This window comes from Cololabis saira, chromosome 4, assembly GCF_033807715.1.
Source record: "Cololabis saira isolate AMF1-May2022 chromosome 4, fColSai1.1, whole genome shotgun sequence".
Lineage (NCBI taxonomy): Eukaryota > Metazoa > Chordata > Actinopteri > Beloniformes > Belonidae > Cololabis > Cololabis saira.
This window is the reverse complement of record NC_084590.1, coordinates 49527749-49549732: the sequence shown is the minus strand read 5'-3', so window position 1 is coordinate 49549732 and position 21984 is coordinate 49527749. Positions and strand designations below refer to the sequence as shown.

Here is a 21984-nt window from a genome sequence, read left to right as displayed (position 1 = left end):
TACAGTCCTGGAGAACGTCCTGGAGAACGACCTGGAAACCAGAGAGGGAGGGGAGCTGCCCAAGACCCTGACTGAGATGTACATCCACTTCTCGGTGGTCCAGGCCAAACTGAAGAAGGTCAAGTATGACGGAGGAGCTGAGACGGATCCACACTGGAGTCCAGAGAGCAGGAGGATGGTGGAGAAAACTGGCTTTTGAGCAGCTGCAGAAAGGAAACCTGATCTTCTATGAAGCAGACCTGATAGAGTGTGGCATCGATGTCAGAGAGGCTTCAGTGTACTCAGGAGTGTTCACCCAGATCTTTAGAGAGGAGAGCAGCCTGTACCAGGAGCAGGTCTTCTGCTTCATCCATCTGAGTGTTCAGGAGTTTCTGGCTGCTCTTCATTTCCATCAGACCTTCATCAACTCTGGAGTCAACCTGCTGAAGGAACAAAAAGACACCTCCAGGTGGTTTAAAAAAAGAGCAGAGACCGACCTCTATCAGACAGCTGTGGACAAGGCCTTACAGAGTCCCAACGGACACCTGGACTTGTTCCTTCGCTTCCTCCTGGGTCTTTCACTGGAGACCAATCAGACTCTCCTACGAGGTCTGTTGGAACCAAAACAAAGAAGTTCACAGAACAATCAGAAAACCATCAAATACATCAAGGAGATGATCAGTGAGGATCTGTCTGCAGAGAGAAGCATCAACCTGTTCCACTGTCTGAATGAACTGAACGATCGGTCTCTGGTGGAGGAGGTCCAAGAATCCCTGAGGTCTGGACGTCTCTCCACAGAAAAACTGTCTCCTGCTCAGTGGTCGGCTCTGGTCTTCATCTTACTGTCATCAGGAGATCTGGAGGTGTTTGACCTGAAGAAGTTCTCAGCTTCAGAGGAGGTTCTACGGAGGCTGCTGCCGGTGGTCCAAGCCTCCAAGAAAGTTCTGTAAGTACCAACAGACACATGTTGGACCTCTGGAGTGGAGGCTAGTTTCTGACTACGTCTGGTTTTACCTCCACATTTCATGTTTTCTTCACTTGTTTGGGTCTTTTTTTCAGCCCAACCTCACATGAGTGAGTTTACGCTGGTTCTTTCATTTCCAGAGACATTAATGACACATTGGACCTAAAATCACACACAAGCATCTATTTACAGCTGCCTTTGATGGATTATTGAAACCATCTGGATTCAGATTTAAACTGTTAATTTCAGTACTAAATTGTAGTAGAAAACTTGTGATTTTTATTTTTTCCACTTTACTGTTCATGTTTTTATCATGTAAAGCAGCTTGAATTGTTTGTTGCTGAAATGTAATTTAACACAAACTTTACTGAAGACCAGCAGAACAGTTGGAGACACAACTACATTTTCTTCCATAACAGTGAAATAACCTTGTTGTTGTTCTTTTCTTCCGTCTGCAGACTGAGTGGCTGTAACCTCTCAGAGGACATCTGTCCACTTCTGTCCTCAGTTCTCAGCTCTCAGTCCTCCAGTCTGACAGAACTGGACCTGAGCAACAACGACCTGCAGGATTCTGGACTGGAGCAGCTGTGTCCTGGACTGGAGAGTCCACACTGTAAACTGGAGTCTCTCAGGTCAGGATTCATTCAAGTCTTTTCCAGGTCCAGTGAACATACTGCTAAACGTGTCTGCAGCAGGACACTTGAGCAGAGAACATGCAGCAGACCTGTGTTGTGTGTCTGCAGGCTGTCAGGCTGTCTGATCTCAGAGGAAGGAAGTTCTTCTCTGGTCTCAGCTCTGAGCTCCAACCCGTCCCACCTGAGAGAGCTGGACCTGAGCTACAACCATCCAGGAGAGTCAGCAGGGAAGCTTCTGTCTAGACTGGAGGATCCCCGCTGGAGACTGGACACTGTCAGGTAGGACACTCTCAGGTAGGAAACTCTCAGGTAGGACACTCTCAGGTAGGACACTCTCAGGTAGGACACTCTCAGGTAGGACACTCTCAGGTAGGACACTCTTAGGTAGGACACACTGCTGGCTGGGGAGGGGGGGGGGGGTTATATGGTGGCAGTTATGGTGGCACAGGTGTGGGGGTTTTCCTCCACCTCAGGTGATTGCTCAGGGGTGTGGTGGGATGTAGTGGGTACGGGAGTGACATCTCTGCTTCCTCTGAGAGAGACTGAGCTGGTCTGACCCTCCTCCTCCTTCCAGGGTTGAGCCTGCTGGACAACGATGGCTGACACCAGGTCCGAGGAAGTGTAAGTGTGTTTTTATTCAACCATCTTCACTCGTTGATGAGTCCATCAGTGATCAATAACTGATCATAACTGCAGCTGCTTGTTTGTTCTCTCCATCAGATTCCTGTCAACTCACCATCGACACAAACACAGTCCACAACAACATCAAACTGTCTGATAACAACAGGAAGATGATGTATGTGAGGGAGGATCAGTCATATCCTGATCATCCAGACAGGTTTGATTCCTATCATCAGCTGCTGTGTAGAGTTCTGACGGGTCGCTGTTACTGGGAGGTCGACTGGAGCGGAAACGTTTCTGTATCAGTGAGTTACAGAAGAATCAGAAGGAGAGGAAACTCTGGTGACTGTAGGTTTGGAGGAAACGATCATTCCTGGAGTCTGGAATGTTCTCCAGGTGATCAGTACCGTGTCCGTCACAATAACAGAGACACATCCATCACCTCCTCATCTCCATGTCCAGACTCTGGCAGAGCAGCAGTGTACGTGGACGTTCCTGCTGGAACTCTTTCCTTCTATGAAGTCGTCTCTGACAGACTGATCCACCTCCACACCTTCAACACCACCTTCACTGAACCTCTCTGTGCTGGATTTGGACTCTGGTCCTGGTCCTGGTCCTGGTCTGAGTCCTCAGTGTCTCTGTGTCCAGTTTAGTCTCCAGAGTCTCCGGTCAGAGAAACTGTCTCTGTTGGATCCTGGACTTGAACTCTGGTTCTGGTTCCTCAGTGTCTCCATGATGATGATGATGATGATGATGACGATGATGATGATGATGATGATGATGAAGGTATTCATTACTGTTTATCTTTAGTTTTTTGTTTTATTGTGTTTTTATTTGATCTTTTTCACATTTAAACATTAAATAGTTTACTGGATTGTTGATGTTTGATCATAAATTAGATTTTTATCTCATTATTCTTGATTCTGTCTCTAAAAGTTTTCATGTTTGACTTCACGTTTAGATTCTTAAAGTCTTGTTACTTTTTTTTCTTTTTTTTAAGGAATGTCTTCATTGTTATAGCGTAAGCGTAAGGTAACAACTATAGCCTATATAGAGACCTGTGTCATCATTGATGCTTATGCTGGTCCACTGTGTGTCTGCTGTGTAACTCAAAAACCCTCCTGACAGAATCAGAGATGGTCCTGTACCCATTTTACTTTCCAGTACCAATTATGGTACTTTTTCAACCACCAGCAGGAGCAGCTCATCCATGACAGTGAAGATTACAGTTTTGCCTGTTTTGGTTATTGAATTCTGGCTTTCTTTGGAAGTTGTTGATGTAAAAATGAAGTGAGAAGATGGAAATATTTCTGTGACATCCAACATGTAAAAACATCAGCAACATGTCTGAAAGTATGCAAGTACATTTGAAATAAACCCACATCGGCGTTAGAAACCAAGTGAAGATGAAGTGATGACTCCTCTTCCTCTCTGACCTTCAACTCCTGGGTGGAGGTCACATGTTCTCCTGGTGTTTGTGAGGGTTTCTCCAGGAACTCCAGCTTCCTCTCACAGCTTCATCTACAGTCCAGATCAGAGGATGGATGATGGACACACTCAAGTCAGGAGGTGGAGGTCTGGATGGAAGGATGAGATCTGGTCTGGATGGATGGAGGGATGAGACCTGGGGCCTAATTACGAAACGTGCGGCACACAAAAAACGTGCGTACGCCACTTTCTACGCTCACGGTCGAATGTTCGAAAATTGATTTGAACGTAGAAAGTTGCGGTCTTTCACGCACACCATGTCTGGCGCATGCACTTTTCTGAGGTTTTGTCCGTTGGCGACACTCACTGGTGATGCAGTGAAGTGCAGAATATGAGGAAACGTGACGTAAGCAATAAGTTCACGACCACGTGAAGGACACGACAGTCCCCACATCACCAGATAAGTTACACAAGAGTGGAGCTGCAACAATCTCACAATCAACCACATGATCTGAACAAACAACTAAAGGCCGGAGCTCAACGATGGAACCGTAAATCCCAACGGCAGCCTTGGCTCCGTTAGGAGAACCTGCTGATGATCAGATCACACCTGCTGGTCCAGGACTAAGACTGGACCATCAGCTGGTTTAGTCTGGATCTGCTGGTCCAGGACTAAGACTGGACCATCAGCTGGAGCTGCTACAGGTCGGACATCTCTGTTGCCATGACGACCGTATGGGACGACTACTGGAGATTAAAGCCAAATCCTAAACATCCCATAACTCTGTCTGGAAAGAAACATATTAAAATACATTTTGCAGCAAAAACCCGGTTCTCTTAAGTTGTCTTTTAAAATAAAACTAAGATGTCATGGAAAGGTTGGTTGGTACGAAATGATTTGATTCAGCAATGAATGAATGAAGTTGAATGAAAGAAGTTTTTATTGAATGTTTAGGCAACTTTCAGAGTCTGATATTGAGTCGGCTGCAGGATATATATATATATATATATATATATATATATATATATATATATATATATATATATATATATATATATATATATATATATATATATATATATATATATACGTGAGCCTGGCGGTCTGGATGCAAGCCTTCATCAGCAACCCGGTCATGCTGAGACCGGGCACGAGCCTGATGTTTCCCGACGGAGGAGGAGACCGAGAGGTTCCGAGAGATCCCACACCAGCTGGACCAGAGGCTCGCGGGGAGGCCCGCTGAGCTTAGATCCGCTGCCAAGTGGTGCTGAGACCGCAGGGGTGGTCCCCGGAGGCAGACGGAACCAGAACCGGACCAAGAGAGCCCGGAAACGGAGAACCGGAGGCTGGCGGGGAGGAGAGCTGAGCTGAACGGGTCTTACATCGGCAGCCAAGTGGTGGTGAGATCGCGGGGGTCGTCCCTGGAGGCAGACAGACCCAGAACCTACAGAGAGAGCCATAACATGCCCTGAGCTTCTGATAGAAAGAAAACAAAGACAAAGTGTCATCCTTGGCTGTTTACGCAGTCACTGGTTCAAAAGACGTGTCAGGACAATAAAACACACTGGGAAATTGTTCATAATAAGGTGTTTTTGGACAGTTTGGACAGTTTGATAGGTCCTGCACACACAGGCTCATGGCTGGTTTCTCAGCCCTGTAAGGTGCAGGAGAGGTGAAACAACCGTGGATGAGCGTATTTGGGGTCCCAGAGACCCCGATGGAGGTCCTCTAAAATTCATGACAACCGGGCCGAGGACCGGGACTTCCAGCCGACCGAGTCCGAGAAAGGTGCACCGTTATCGGACACTTGTTCGTCGATTACCGGTCCTCGGTTGGAAGTCCCGACCCGAGCGATTTAGCGGTCAAAACTCGGGCCGAACGACGCCGTTCTACCCTCCAGAATATTCTAAACTCTCTCCTGGTGGTCTCGGACTCATATTATGAACCGTAAGAGAGCGTCACGTGGGACCTTAAGAAAAAACATGCAGTTGGATGGACCGCGACCGGAGAAAAGTATAAAGTGCCACGTCCGAAGAAGTTCTTCCAGAAAGTGGTTTAGAGCATGTTTCAGAGCATTTGGAACACAATGAAATGTATCGTAATATCCAGAAAACATTTACAATATTTACTGGAACAAACTCTGAGAGACATTCATTCACCAAGTCAAGTTCATTTGTATTTGTGTTTCATGAACAAACGTTGCTATTTCCACGGATCTCTTCACTTTCTCTCTTCATCAGTGACATGGAGAGAAACTTTAAAAACCTGACTTATAGAAATATGGAGAATACTAAATAATGTGGTAAAGAATGGAGTAAAACGTAAAACGTTGCCCAAACTTTTATATTTTTATAACTTGTTATATTTTTATACTTTTATATTCATTTATGTGGACAACAAAGAAAATTATAATTCAATTCAATTCAATTCAATTTTATTTATATAGCGTCTAATACAACAGAGTTGTCTCTAGACGCTTTCCAGAGACCCATACCCAGAACATGATCCCCGAGCAGTTATTACATAAACAATGGCAGGTAAAAACTCCCCTGGTGGGAGAAAAACCTTAAGCCAAACAGTGGCAAGGAAAAACTCCCCTTTAGGAGGGAAGAAACCTTGAGCAGGACCAGGCTCATAAGGGGGGGCCCTCCTGCCGAAGGCCAGACTGGTGGGTCAGGGACGGCAACAGCACAGCAGGCAGGTGGAAGCAGCAACGGGATGACCGGGGGTGGGGACCGCAGGCCAGCAGCAGCTCCCGAAGCTCCGGCCCAATCAGCAAGTCCCAGGTTGGGGTGCAGGGTCGGGGAAGGGTTGAAGGGAAAGGGTCAGGGAAAGACTTATAATATGAATGATGTTGTTAACAGATTCAATGAATTATTTGTGAATGTTGGCCCTGATCTGGCAAGCAAAATACCTGATACTGTATCACCTGAGGGAGAGAAGGATTATTTTATTGAAAGGAATCTCAGTTCAATGTTTATTACAGCAGTGGACGAAGAAGAAGACATACATACTGTTACTAAATGTAAAAGCAAAAAAATCCACTGACTGTGACGACATTGATATGTCTGTAATTAAGAGTCTAATTGAGGGTATTTCAAAACCGCTTGCTTACATTTGTAATTTATCATTCACTACTGGTACATTCCCAAATAAAATGAAAACTGCAAAAGTAATACCTCTGTACAAATCTTGGAACAGACACCACTTCACAAATTACAGACCTGTCTCTCTGCTTCCACAATTCTCCAAAATTCTTGAAAAGCTTTTCAATAATCGGCTGGAAATTCTCATAAATAAACACAAACTACTCTCTGATTGTCAGTATGGGTTCATGACAAATAGATCTACATCATTGGCATTAATAGATTTCAGTGGAAGAAATAACAAGTTCTATAGATCAGAAAACGCACGCACTTGGAATATTTGTGGAATTAAAAAAAGAATTTGATACAATAAACCATGATATTTTACCTACTAAACTGGAACGGTATGGCATCAGGGGTACAGTTTTACAGTGGGTGAGGAGCTATCTGAGTGACATGAAGCAATTTGTGTGGCTGGGTGATTACTGTTCCAAATGTTTGAGCACTACTTGTGGTGTCTCCCAGGGGTCAGTGCTGGGACCCAAATTGTTTATTCTTTACATCAATGACTTATGCCAAGTATCTAAAGTACTAAATTATGTTCTATTTGCTGATGACACACATCTGTTCTGCTCTGGTACTGATTTACAAAAACGAATGCTTGATGTCACGACAGAATTAGAGTAAGTTAAAAATATGGTTCACTGATAACAAATTATCATTAAACATGAGTAAGACAAAAATAATGTGATTTGGAAATTGGAGAAGTGATATGCAAATAAAAGTTGAATTGGATGGCAGTGATATTGAAACAGTAAACAAAATCAGATTTCTCTGCGTAATAATGGATGATCAAATTAGCTGGAAATCTCATATTAAGCCACAAAACAAAGTTTCAAAGAGCATTGCAGTACTTAACAGATTACAGGGCCCTCCACATTCTGTACTGTTCACTAGTTCTTCCATATTTCACTTACTGTGCAGAAATTTGGGGCAATAACTATAAAACCAGGTTACACTCATTACTCATACTTTAAAAGAGAGAAATACGATACATTCATAAGGCTGGATATGGAGATCACACTTAACTCACTATTCTTACAGTCTAAAGTATTAAAATGTATGGATTAAGTGGCATTTCAATCTGCACAAGTAATGTTTAAAGCAAAAAATAATTCGCTACCGGATAACATTCAGAAATTATTCATTGGGAGGGAAGGGGGTTATCATTTAAGGGGTAACCTAAACTTCAAATCTTTATTTGTGTGTACAACAAAAATAAGTTTTTGTGTATCAGTTTGTGTAATTAAACTGTGGAATGATTTGAATTTGGAGTTAAAAGAATGTACAAACATAAAACAATTTCAGAAGAAATATAAAGAAATGGTTTATTTGAGGTATAAAAGTGAAGACTGTGTTTAAAGATCACTAGCTGTGTGTGTTTTGCTATTTCGTCATGTTGTCTTTGTATGTTTATATACTTAGATATACGTATTATATTTATATCATAGTTATATTATATTTATATCATAGTTATATTTATGATAAAGCTTACATCTGGAATTAAACAGGTTATTTTTGTAAAAATGATATATATTTATGCAAATTAGTGTATAGTATAAAAAGTAAATACAGGCATATAATTTATGTTTAGTTGTGGAAAGGGGGTGGGATTAAATAAGTTTATACACCCCCCCCCCCCCACTCCTTTTCGAACATGTAACTGAAATATGTGTTTTGATGTTGTTTTTTTTTCTTCATGTGGTGAAATAATGCCCACCTGTATTTGTTTCTCTTATCTTTTCCTCTTGTTTTTTATACATGTTCGAAATAAACAAAACGAACAAAAGAACGAATGAACGACGAAGCTGAAAACACGACAACAACAAAAAGAACTTGGAATGAAACGGAAACATGTAAATAAAAAGAAAACACCGGGGGAGTCATGTGACTCGGTGGGGGAGACGGCTGCTTTGCTGATCAGCTCCGCCGCGGCAGCGCAGACATTTATCCGTCAGTACATTAGTAGTAGAAACCTCCTCCCTACTACTTTAGACGAAGCGCTTGAGGAACAATGTCGAACGAAACTATAGTTCAAATTAAAGGCTACATTTTGATGTACTGTTTTTTTAACAATAATATACTGACAACAAAGACTTTCTGACTTAACATGAAATAGATGAACAAGTTTGTAAAACTCTGGAATTCAGAAACTATGTACATCTTCATCATCATCATCATCATCATCATCATCATCATCATCATCATCATCATCATCATCATCATCACGGTCCAGTCAGAGTTTGTCCACACAAACTGGTTCTGCTTCAACCTCTGAGGACGATCAGGACACGTCTCATCCTCTCAGCACAAACACCGTCCCGTTGACTCTCTCTAGTCCCAGCTGGAGAGAAGAAGAAAGAAGAGAGGAGATAAAGGAGTGTTTTCAGAGACTCCCTCCATCAGCTGTCAGTCAGTGATGCAGCACATCCAGGACTTCAGAGTGTTCAAAGTTGCAGTGGAACAGTCTGTACATCCTGGAAGGCTGTCAGCTGGAATACACCTTTATTTCTCGACACATGAACACCAGCATAACACCGGTCCACAACCAACATCTGGATCCTCTGATCCTGCAGCCTGTCATCATCCTCCTCTCACAGCTTTACTGAGGAAAGTAGCCGCTGAGAAGCTGCAGCTTCACTGGAAACACTGGATCTTTGATTTGATATCAGCTGGATTTAGTAGAAAACTGCTGGAAGTAGCAGGACCGAGTCCAACCTCCACTGACCTGAGAGTCTGCAGCTGGTAGTCTGGACTCTTCACCAGGTCAGAAAGCTGCTCCACATCTGCAGCCTGCAGGTCGTTCCTGCTCAGGTCCAGATGTTTCAGATGGGAGGGGTTGGACTTCAGAGCTGAGATCAGAGAAGAACAGCTTATCTTTGACAAACTGCAGTACACCAACCTGAAAAAAGACACCAGAGAAGAAGAAACCAGAGCAGTCAGATGGTCAGTGTGGATCAGCAGGAGATCAGCCTGATGTCTGCAGGTTAGTGTCAACACAACTTTCACATCAGATTCATCTGAACACACAACTAAAACAGGTCTGACCCCAGAGTCTCCAGTCTGCAGTCTGGACTCTCCAGAAATCCACACAGATGTTTCACTCCCGAATCCTGCAGGTTTTGGTTCCAGCTCAGGTCCAGATGTTTCAGATAGGAGGGGTTGGACTTCAGAGCTGAGACCAGAGAAGAACAGCTGATCTCTGACAGACTGCAGTCCTCCAACCTGAATAAAGAATAAAAGATGTGAGCTGAACCATCAGGATGCAGGTTCCAACAGTCCAACAGAACCAGTGAAAAAGAGCTTCATCAATATTCATGACATCATGCTGCTGCTCCAATAAAGACGTAGTGACTTCAGCTCTGCAGCTCCACCAGCGGATCCATCCATACAAACTCATGTTGTGCAACCAAAAGATTCAGGGTTCCACACAAACAAACATCTCAGGAAGAATTCTGGGACAAATGTCACCTCATTCATTTGTATGAAGAGAAAATGAATCATTTGTTTGAATGTCAGAGGTACAAAAACTTGATGAAATGATGATAATATTTAATGTAGTAAAAGTAGTTTCCAGTGTTCAACAAGCAGATGAACAACTTTTTACTGGAACATGTTGTGTTTGAATATCTCAGTCAGTACAAACGTTATTTCATTCATACAAAAACCACAGACACAACTTAAGTTTGAAAATAATAATTTGTATTGCAATGCTTCACACAATAAGTAAACAAAATTAAAGTAAACACAAGCCAAGTCAAGCGTTCTTTTAATCCCCATATGACCCATATGGTCATGTAGAATTGTCAGGACTTGTGGCCGGAATTCCTGGGGTAGAACGAGTTGATACTTGAAACTTGAAACTTGATAACTACACTGAGGTCCTGTTTGCCTCCTCCTCAGAAGAATGTTGTTCCGGAGTTCCAACCGATGTATTTCTCGTAGGAGAAGGGGCAACTCGGGAAGTTCATCCCTCAATGCAGCTGGTGGCATCTCCCCCATTTCCAACTGATATATGGCGTGTTGGATAGTTCTGTCTGAGCGTTGCTTTGCAGCCATTTCAGTGTCTGTAAGCTGAGGAATGACAGAGGAACCAAAATGCCGATCATATACAAAACTATTCAGGCAGTGCATTACTGGAAGTTGAAAGTGACTGAACAAGGGCAAGATTAGTGTGATGCGGACCATCTTTGGTTGAACTGTAAATGAGCTGTCTGTCACAAATGGCTTGGACAGTGTGTTTGTCAATGGAAACCATAGAAGGATCAGCAATATATTGATGAGCAAATTTCCATATTCTTTCTCTCTCTTTCTGAGATCATCTGAGCGATCACCATTTGGTCTGCGAGAAAGTCCATCAGCGTCTGCACTTTGTTTACCAGCATGATACATGATCACGAAGGAAAATGTGGATACAGCTGCAAGCCACCTGTAACTGGTGGCATCATGTTTGGCTGATGCCAATGGTAAGTAAGGGGGTTTCTGTCAGTTACAACTGTGAAATGGCTGCCATAAAGATAGTTATTCAACGTTTCTGTTACTGCCCATTTAAGGGCAAGGAATTCAAGTTTATGGGCTGGATACCGGGCTTCACTGCGGGAGAGACCTCTGATGGTATAAGCCAGGGGTTCTTAACCTTTCTGACCTTGGGGCCCAATTTTTTCAGTACAGAGTGGCCCGAGGCCCGTTAAATATTAACACTGTATAGCAGCGAAGGTCCAGAACATCATAATAAATAAATATATATATATATATATATATAAATATATATATATATATATATATATATATATATATATATATATATATATATATATATATTCAAGTAGCCTCATAGTTGTATCAACATCTGCATCTGACTGTTATATTAAAAAAGTACATATTTGCCCATTAACATGTGTAACTTCAATTACACATTTTTTTTCTCTTAAAAATAAAATAAATAAATAAGATTTTATTTTATTTTTCAAATGCTATCTTATTTTATTTCTTTACCAGCAGTTTGAATTTCCCCTTTTCTTTGTTAATTGTCTCAACACATTTTTATAATAAATTAATATAAACACATCTTAGCAATTTAAAAGTTTTGCAGTTTTTATTTCTTCCCCTTAATCTTATGCCCTCACTTTCTGTCGTTCAGTGAGAGAACTGAGCTCTAATTTCTCCTGCCAGGACTTTAAATCTGGGCTGGATGGTGTCAGGTTCTCATCCACATGAGAAGGTGCTCATTGGTGAGCCTGGAACGATACTTAGTTTTAATTATGTTCATTGTGGAGAAAGCTGCTTCACAGCTGTATGTGGACCCAAACATGTTTAAGATGGTCAGCTTATTTTCTGTGACTTCAGTTCAGACTTGAGTGGATATGTTTGATGAAAAACTTTGTGTTTTGTTTCAGTGGCGTTTTACTTTCGCACTTTGAACGCCACGGTCTCTGAACGTATGAGACACTGGTTTTGTCCCAGTGTGAAGACTGAACCAGGATGAATCTGTCCATTCCGGGTTGAACTTCCCTTTCCACCTGTTAGGCTTCTCATCTCTGTAAGAGTCAAGCTAATTACTTACTAAGTAACTTACTAAGTTTTATTTACATTAATAAGTTGTCAGGACTGCGCGTGTCGGATTTCATCCGAGCCTGATCAGCTGAGACGGGCAGAACCCGCAGCTCTCTGGCCGCTGCAGCAGAGTCACTTTCCGATGCTTTTGCGAGCCCGAACAACAGTCCAGTCCAGCAGACACATCTACATGTACAATCCTTCAGCAGTAACGATGGAGCCCACCGCCCGAGCGGCACCGACCTCCGCGGCCGCGGGGACGAGTCAGGATAAATGATCACGCCGCGCTCGCTCGCTCTGGGCGCAGACCCAAGTAATCGATCCCTGATCCTGGCGGATCTAAACCTACTCTGTGCAAAATGAAGGATTTTCTCTATAAATACACACCATTTCTATTACTATTACACCTAGAGCTAGCTGTGGGTCTTCTTCTCCTCATTTGGTCGGGAGTTGCTATGCAGTCCCGCGGCCCTCGCGGCCCACACGTACAAAACTGAATTTTTTTGGCGGCCCACTAGATGGCGCTCGCGGCCCAAGTGTGGGCCGCGGCCCTATGGTTAAGAATCACTGGTATAAGCAATAAATCTGTTTTTTCCATCTTGCTCTTGGTAGAGCACAGCTCAGGATAGTTTTAGACCAAACTCCTTCAGTTGCTCAAGCACTTTTAACAACCTTGCTTCATGTTCTTCTAAAGTAGGTGCAAAGATAATCAAATCATCAATGAAGACAAGGACTTCTTTCAAGTTAATTTCTCCCATACATTTTTCCATGAGGCGCTGGAAAGTGCTTGGTGCATTGGTGACTCCTTGAGGCATGCGATTGAATTCCCAGAATCCTAAGGGACAAACAAAGGCCGTTTTTGGTTTGTCTGCTTCGTCCATTTCTATTTGATAGTAAGCAGATTTCAGGTCGAGTACTGAGAACCACTTAGATCCTGACAGAGCTGTGAACGTGTTTTCAAGCTTTATCAAAGCATAGGCATCTTTGATGGTTTGCAAGTTCAACTTCCGATAGTCAATGCAAAGACGTACGCTGCCATTCTTTTTCCTTACCACAACAATGGGTGATAAAAAGGAAGACGAAGACTCACGGATTACTCCGCTTTCGAGGAGATCTTGTAGATGTTTGCGAACAGCGTTGATGTCTTGAGGATGAATGGGTCTTTGTCTGTGCTTGAACGGAGTTTCATCTGAAAGTCTGATTTGATGAGTGACCTTATCAGTTCTGCCAAAGTCAAGATCATGTTGTGCAAAAACTTCTGGCATACTGTTGAGTTTCTTTGTTATGCGTTCTTTCCATTCCGGTAAGAGTAGGGAATCGCCAAAGTTAAAGGTAATCTGTGATTTTGAAACTCCAGGATTGGCTTGAACGGGGTGAGAAACACTTTGTTCTTTTGACAAAATGGACTGGATCGTACTCATCTCTGCAATATCTGATTGAGCATGGATGATGACATCATGATCAGATTCATGTGTTATGACAACTGGCATTTGGGATAGCTGATGACTAGGAAGATCAACAAGACATGATTTAACAGTCAAGCCACCGGGCAAAGAAAAAGAAGAGGGATGTTCAATCAGGACAGATTTCTCAGACTGCAGAGAGAGAGTAGCAGCAGCGCCCTCCAATACAACAACAGTGTTTCCTGCTGGAATGGTTTGTGGCCTCTTCCCATGCATCCGGATGAGACAATGATAGCTGTCATTGGTCTGCTTGTGTCTGAGTTCAAGTATCTTCAGGACTGCTCTGTATCCCAAAGGAATATTATGATTCACTGACAATTTATCTTCTAAGTATTTCTCATAAACAACATCAAGTGTGTTGGTGTCAAAGAGCACAAGGGAATGAGAGGATCTGACATCAGGCACCACCAGAGCAAGAGCAGGCATGCTAACTGATGTACCAAAGAGTTCAGCTGGAAAGGTGATGTCAAGCTCAGTGTATCCCATGTATGGCACGCTTTGTCCATTGGCTCCCTTAACTTCAAGAATGTCCATTAACGGCTTTATTTCTTGATCTAACAGATGGCTGCAGTAAAAAGAGTGGGGTACTGTAGGCGCCTGCGAACCTGTGTCCAGTAAGCAGTTGAAACGGTTGTCTTTTACGTTTACTTGTGCTGTGCTTTTGGTGCCAATAAGTCCTTTTGGTAACCTGTGGAAGGTGGAATGTGATGGAAGACACTGGTTGATGGGACATTGATTAACTGCAGCCCACGCCTGTCCCTCAGCAAGAGCTGTGCCTAGTTTGACTGGTTAGTTGAGTTTTTCCTATCCCACATTTGTTCTTTTTGTTGTAACTGTGTTCTTTTGGTCCTTTTTGGGTTGGGTGGCTTAAAACAGTGCCACGGCTTTGGTTTTCCAGAGTTAGATTTGGATGCAGTTGCCTTGAAGTGACGTTGCTTCGCAGCGGGTGGAGCCTTCTGTAAGATAAGAGTGGTGAGCTGGCTCTGCAACCTGTTAATTTGTTTCCTGAGATCCTCAATTGCATCAAAGTCAGTCTGTGACTTTGCACAACAAGCACAAGCAGTTTGGGTACTTAGCTGAATCCGTTGCTTGGATGAGCTGATGTGTTTTTTCATGCAGGTTTCTTTTGATAACTGTCTGTCCTCTTCGGTGCGCAACAGGAGCAAAAGCTCTGAAAAGGACGGAGGGTTATCCTTCTTCTGTTCTAGTTGTAGATTTGTTCCATCCATCCATCCATCTTCTTCCGCTTATCCGTTCCCGGGTCGCAGGGGCAGCAGGCTCAGCAGAGATGCCCATACTTCCTTCACCCCAGACACTTCCTCCAGCTCTTCCTCCAGCTCTTCATCCAGCTCTTCCAAGGGGAGTCCGAGGCGTTCCCAGGCCAGCCAAGAGACATAGTCTCTCCAGCGTGTCCTGGGTCCTCCGCGGGGTCTCCTCCCGGAGGGACATGCCTGGAACACCTCCCTAGGGAGGCGTCCAGGAGGCATCCGGTACAGATGCCCAAGCCACCTCAGCTGACTCCTCTCAATGTGAAGGAGTACCCGGGAGGGTAGGAGTACCCGGGAGGAGCTCGACTCCGAGCTCCTCCCGGGTGACCGAACTCCTCACCTTATCTCTAAGGGAGCGTCCAGCCACCCTAAGTAAACTTAGTAAACTTAGATAACTTAAACTTATCTTGTCACTAGCCAAAGTTCATGACCATAGGTGAGGGTAGGTGCATAGATTGACCGGTAAATCGAGAGCTTCGCCTTTCGACTCAGCTCCTTCTTCACCACGACGGTCCGGTACATCGACCGCATAACTACGGACGCTGCACCGATCCGTCTGTCAATCTCCCGCTCCATCGTTCCCTCACTCGTGAACAAGATCCCGAGATACTTGAACTCCTCCACCTGAGGCAGGACTTCTCCACCCACCTGGAGAAGGCATGCCACACTTTCCCGATGGAGAACCATGGCCTCTGTTTTGGAGGTGCTGATTCTCATCCCTGCCGCGTCGCACTCGGCCTCAAACCGCCCCAGCACATGCTGAAGGTCCCGGTCCGATGAAGCCAACAGGACAACATCATCTGCAAAAAGCAGAGATGAAATCCTGAGGTAAAAATTATGAACAGGACCGGTGACAAAGGGCAGCCCTGCCGGAGTCCAACATGCACCGGGAACAAGTCTGATCTACTACTACTGTAGATTTGTTATTATACTGTTATTCCAGCATCCACGGCAGAATTGTTTAATGAGATGTTTATCTGTTTCGTTTGTCAAAATACCTCCCATTTTACTACAGAGTTCAAGCAAAGTTGCAGTGGCTGGAGGTAAGCAGAAGACCGTTCACCGAGGTCTTGGAGTGTGTTTAAGAATGGAGCAAAAAGCTCCTCCCCATGCACAGTGGCAAAGGCAAAGTCAAGAACCTTCAGATACGCACTGGGCAAAGTATCAGTGCCTAGGCCTTTAACCACATCAGCTGCAGGAGAAAACAAGCTTTCAATGATCCGCCTGGTGACATACAAAGCAGACAGACTTGGATCAGCGAGTAATAACTCAATGTGTGAATGCCAGGTTTCATAATCTGCTTCATTGTTAGGCTTGGGGAATTTGCCCGAGAAGGCACGGATTTGAATGGGGCCAAAGAATTAGCATTAGCATCATCCTTTCTCACAATATGTTCAACAACAACTCTTTGGATTGCAGGAGGAGTTAAGTCTTCTCCAATGAAAGGAACAGACCTTCTCGATGTGACAGGAGTTGTTGAAGGCCCGGGGCCCTGCTGATCAGATGCAGAAGCTGTTGGTTCCAGTATTCGTACTGATGGCTCCTCTTCAGAGTCGCTTTCATTTCCCAGTTGTTCTCCAATTTGGTCCATCATATCCTTCAGCACTTCCTCAAAGTTTTTTCCACTGCACTTTGCAAGTTGTTTTAACTCATTTAGATAGTGTGTGGTATAGCTGGTGCCAACTGTTTCTGTGTATTCATCAGCTAGTGATTTCACAATAAATGTAACTTCAGGCATTCCTTCTGAAGTGTATTCATAGGGTAATAGTGGCTGTAAAGCGACTATAGCATTCTCTTGTGAAAACTCAACGATCAGGTTTCTATAGTATTCTCTTTTTGAATGATTCACAGGGGCTATTTTCTTCTTTTTTTTGCCTTGTCTGCACACATATTAATGGTTGATGCCATGCCAGTAAAAACCTAAGGTATATATATGTGAATTATTACTATATTTAATATATACTGTATATACATATATATATATACGCATACATATGCATACACATACATATATATACACATACAAACCCGGTGATTTTTTTTTATTGGGGGGTGGGGCGGGGTGATGACATCCACTGCTAACCCAGGAAGCAAGAACACACGGAGGCCTCACGTCGAGCACTGGAAGTCTGCAAGAAAAACCACAAACGAAACACGAAACCGACACGGAGCCGACCAAAACACGAGCAGCAATCGACCCAAATCTCGAGATCCGATCACAGTCTAAGCTAAGCTAAGCTACCGCTAACTAACCCCAAAAAACTACAGAGCAAGCATGCAGGTGAACAAGCCAGTGTGTATGTCTATGTGTGTGTATGCGTGTATGTATATGAATATGTGTGTGTGTGTGTGTGTGTGTGTGTGTGTGTGTGTGTGTGTGTGTGTGTGTGTGTGTGTGTGTGTGTGTGTGTGTGTGTGGCTATGTGTGTGGCTATGTGTGTGTATGTACACACACACTCACAGGGGCTATTTTCTTAATGGACCCATACCTCTTCAATCAATCAAAAATTTCTTCATCTGTGTCTGTGTGAGTAACATCACTGATTATAGATGAACTTGATATATTAACCCCTAATTCCTGGATGAAATCCATATTGGCTTAAAATGACAAGTTTAAACAGTCAAAATTATTCTTCCAAAACTTATCCAGACCCAAAATTAAATGGTTTTCATTTAATTGGACTCCTGGCTAGCTCACCAAGTAACACAGGTTCAATGAGGAGTCCAATTTGTATGAAAACCACAGACATAACTTAAGTTTGAAAATAATAATTTGTATTGCAATGCTTCACACAATAAGTAAACAAAATTCAAGTAAACACACAAATCTAAATTTCTGAGATTTTGGAAGTTTCCCTTCCTTAAAGAGTTCTTTTTTTTTTAAAGTCCTTTGTCCATTGAATCAAGGAACAAGAGTCAAGTAATCTTCATTCAGTTCAACAAGGTTTGATCCTACCACCAGTTGTGGAGGTTTAATTGACTCCAAGGTAGCTCGCCATCAAGGATTGAAGAGGGATTCTTTGCGTAAACCCATTCAAAGATTTCAACCAAAAAAACCTGACCGCTGATAGCTGAATATTAAGCATTTTAAAGTGCCATTAAGGTCGCCGTCTGCCCACGTTGCAGCAGCCCAGCGTTGATCACAGAAGTGGATGGAGGAAGAGGAAGTGACCCCAGGATGACCCGGATACACTCTGATGTCCGGGTTGGGCTAATTTGTTCACCTGCTCACTTTTCACAGGGCCAACCTTGGGTTACACTTGCACAAAAGCAGGGCTGGATATGTTACCATGGAGATCTCTGGTGTGCAGCTAACCTGGTCTGGACCAGACTAACAAGCAGGACTTCTTCCTCCTGCTGCTCCATCTGATCAGTAGGCTGTCACTCTGATCAATCAATCATTTCATCAACACTTGTTCATCAGCTTCTGTGTGTTTGTTTCCTCATTTTCATCATCAACATTTACAGATAAATTCCAATTCAGCAATATCATCATCATCTTACAGACTCCACATAGATGAGAATTAGAAAGGTGACGGCAGCTTTATTTCACTTTTCTTACTTCAACACATGTGTATTTATATTTAGGGCCCGAGCACTGACAGTGCGAAGGCCCTATTGTATCTGTAGGAATTTTTTTTTCTCGTTTTTTTCCTGACGAAATGAGGACCTTTTTGCCCCCTAAACCTGCCCCAAAAGTCACCAAATTTTGCACGTAAGCCAGGCCTGCCGAAATTTTTTATATTTAATGGTTTGCATTAATGGGCGTGGCCTAACGGCTCAACAGCGCCCACTAGAAAACTTTGTGCCTCAAGCCCCACAATACGGTTTGACGTACATGCACGAAAATCGGTACACACCTGTATCATGTCGCAACTTAAAGAAAAGTCTCTTGGCGCCATGGCCGAAACCCAACAGGAAGTCGGCCATTTTGAATTAATCGTGTAATGTTGGCACATTTTATGCCATTTATGCCATCAAAATGTACGTCTCGATCCTGCGATGATGCGCATTACTTTTCTCAGTCAAAAGCGTTACCGTGGCGACAATAGACACCAAAGAGCGCGCCCTGCCTTCATCTGATTGGTTCATATTTGATAGTTCCTACTTACTGCCATAACCTTTGAATGGTTTGATATAGAGAGTCGTGGTGGTGTCATCGGACATGGTTTTGAGTCCTTGACCATAATTGGTGAAAATTGCATGTGCGGGGGCCCGTTCATCGCTGCTTGCAGCTTTAATTAGTTTTACACTCTGAAAACCATAAAAAGACACTATTTGTTGCACCTTATGTGTTGTTGTCACCTGGATAAAATGATCTTAACAGACTTATTAAGACATGATATTAAAAACCTAGAAAGAGATGTTTTCCATGGTGAGAGTTTTATATGTGGTAAACTTGTATTTGTTGAAATGAAATGAAATGGTAGTCAAAGGAAGCCAACGTTGGTTTGGCTGATTTCAGCCACAGTAACAAGTTGTTATGACTGTGGTCATATTTTTGTAGTCTGTCTTGTGTGGGTGTGTGTGTGCCCTTTGATTTTCTTGTGTTAATCTAATATGCAGATAGTTGTGTTCCACAGCCGTGCGGTCATTGGTGGGAAGGTTCCATGCCCTGGATGGTGATTGGCTGAAACGACAACCACCTGATATAAAAGGAGCCAAAATGGCAGCCACCAGGGGGCTGCAAGCAGGCTGCAGACTCTCATCCTCCTCCTCTCCCAACCGGCCACACCTTGTGCTTAGAACTTTGTATAGGTTTTGGAAGATATTGACTTTTGACTATAGTAAGGGTGGGCTGCCAATTTTGTTAACTTTTGTTAACGTTTTCTCCTGTTTATTTTAGTTAGGGAGGTAAGCCTTGTGTCATTTGTTTTCCTTTGTTTGACAGGTCAGTTACCTACTCCTAAGACAGGACCCTTTTGTTTGTTGTTTTGGCCTTTGTCCACCCTGAAGCCTAGTAGCTCAGTCTCAGTTTACTTTTCAAGAAAGTTATATGTTGATCTACTTTTGTTAATAAATCACTTCCTTTTTATAGTGAAACCAAATCTTGTTTGTGGCTACTTGGGACTTGGGGAAGATGGGGCCTTTTCATGTTGTGTCCTAGGCACCCCTAGACTGGGGGCATAACAAAGTTATTCAGTAAATGAGCTCTACAGCTCATATGTTGGACGACTACACATTCAGTCTGTCCACTGTTGTCTGTCAGACTCTCTGAGTTTATTAACAGCGTCTGGAGGACATTTCTGAACGTATCAGATGTTTAAGCTCCTTGTACGTTTCCATTAGAAGCTGTTGTTCACTCGGTGAAACATCAGCGACACTCGTCCTCCATTTCTGAACCAGGACATCTGGGACCAACCTCACGGTCTGCTTAAGACAGACGTCAACGTGCACGTTCCAGGATTAGTTCAACCTGGCTTCACATAGCTGCACCTCCTCATCCTGGATCGTCTTCCTGCAGCGGAATCATCCAGGATGAACTCAGGAGGAGATGTCAAGCCTTTCTCACACATCCTGGGGCCTCATTTATCAACCGTTCGTACGCACAGATCTGTGCGTAAAGTGTGCGTATGAACATTCCCATGCAAAGTATAGCATTTATCAACATGTACCTGTGCGCAGAAACACGTGTAAATATAAGCACAGCTCCGACCATGCGTACACACAAAACCTAGTGGTAGAACAGTGAAACTACAAATAGAACCCAGTAAAAGAGTCACAGTGTTCAGCGATCTCAGACTTCACACACGTTCCCCGTTTCCTCCCATTAATAAAAATTCTCCATTAGTAATTTAGCAGACTTTTTGATTAATTGGTGACAGCTATAAAAGACAGCTGTGGCAGGACGACCTGAAAAGAAAATACAAGTACCATGGCTTACTTAGAACCGTGCGCTCCGCAAAAACGCGCTCTGCAGAGAGCGCGTTTTCAAAGAGCTGATCTGTTCAGTGAGAGACAGAGCGGCTTCTCAGCAGGTACCACTTCCCCAAAAACATTCTGATGGATCTATGCCGTGATTCACAACCTATGTTGGAGCGAGAGACAAAACGCACCACCGCCATCCCAGTTAAACGAGGATTTCAGGCCATCGCCAGCTTCCAAACATAATTGGAGCTAGATTGCACCCACATAGCCATAAAATCACCATCACACAATGAATTCAGTTACGTGAACATGAAAGGATTTCATTCAATCCATGCACAAATAATATGCGATGCAACTATGTCTCTGTCAAACCAGTGGCGTAGCCACGGGTGTGCCAGGGTGTGCCAGTGCCACCCACAGAGTCAGCTGGCACACCCAAAAAAATTTGATGCATTTTTTTTTTTTTTTTTTTTTTTTTTTTATAATAGTCTAACTAACATGTTGTATTCTAAATCTATGCTATTAGTATGTAATCATGATGTTCAAAATAATTCAAAATAAAAAATCGTATTTTCGCATTTAAAAACTCCGTCAGGAGATGTTTCGCGGGGCGCGGCAACTTCAAACCTACTGACCGGACCGTTATCTTCTGCCAGCGATCATCAGTTCTGCTGCTAACAACGATGAAACAGAGCTCCCTTAAAAATTATTTCAAAAAACCTCGACTTGATTTCCAGCAGGACACAAGTCCAAAAACCGAGGAGGATGTTTCTCCATCAACAAGCAGGAACACGACTCCTCCGCCACAGACTGGTGAGGCTACACACTCCATGGGGCATGATGCACCTGACGTTACCGTGCCAGACGACCCAGACACGGCTATCTCGGGGATCGCAGACCTTTCCACAGTGGACGAGCCTGCATGCCAGCCCAAACTGCAAGCTTTCCCAGCCAGGCAATTTCTCAGTGGAAAGAGGAGGAATTTTTCTGATAAATGGTATGCCCAATACAGTTGGCTAGAGTACAGCATTAAACTGGATGCGTTTTTTTGCCAGTCC

At 43.4% G+C, this 21984-nt stretch overlaps 2 protein-coding genes across 2 annotated transcripts in view; one reads left to right on the top strand and one right to left on the bottom strand.

The window, feature by feature from the left end:
- On the top strand, positions 1–4400 carry LOC133442129 (NLR family CARD domain-containing protein 3-like). Its single transcript, XM_061720077.1, has 5 exons — positions 1–925; positions 1402–1575; positions 1687–1857; positions 2153–2199; positions 2299–4400. Exons 1-5 carry the CDS (start codon positions 126–128, stop codon positions 2850–2852), a joined length of 1746 nt encoding a protein of 581 aa, XP_061576061.1. The 5' UTR covers positions 1–125; the 3' UTR covers positions 2853–4400.
- Positions 4401–6561: 2161 nt separating this feature from the next.
- LOC133442108 (protein NLRC3-like) overlaps positions 6562–21984 on the bottom strand; it is an 87587-nt gene continuing 72164 nt past the window's right edge. Inside the window, exons 9-11 of the mRNA XM_061720038.1 lie at positions 9823–9999; positions 9503–9676; positions 6562–9118 (exon numbers count right to left, since the gene is read on the bottom strand). Of these exons, the coding sequence (XP_061576022.1) occupies positions 9109–9118; positions 9503–9676; positions 9823–9999 (361 nt within the window). The 3' untranslated portion in view covers positions 6562–9108. The remainder of the gene's footprint in view (positions 9119–9502; positions 9677–9822; positions 10000–21984) is intronic.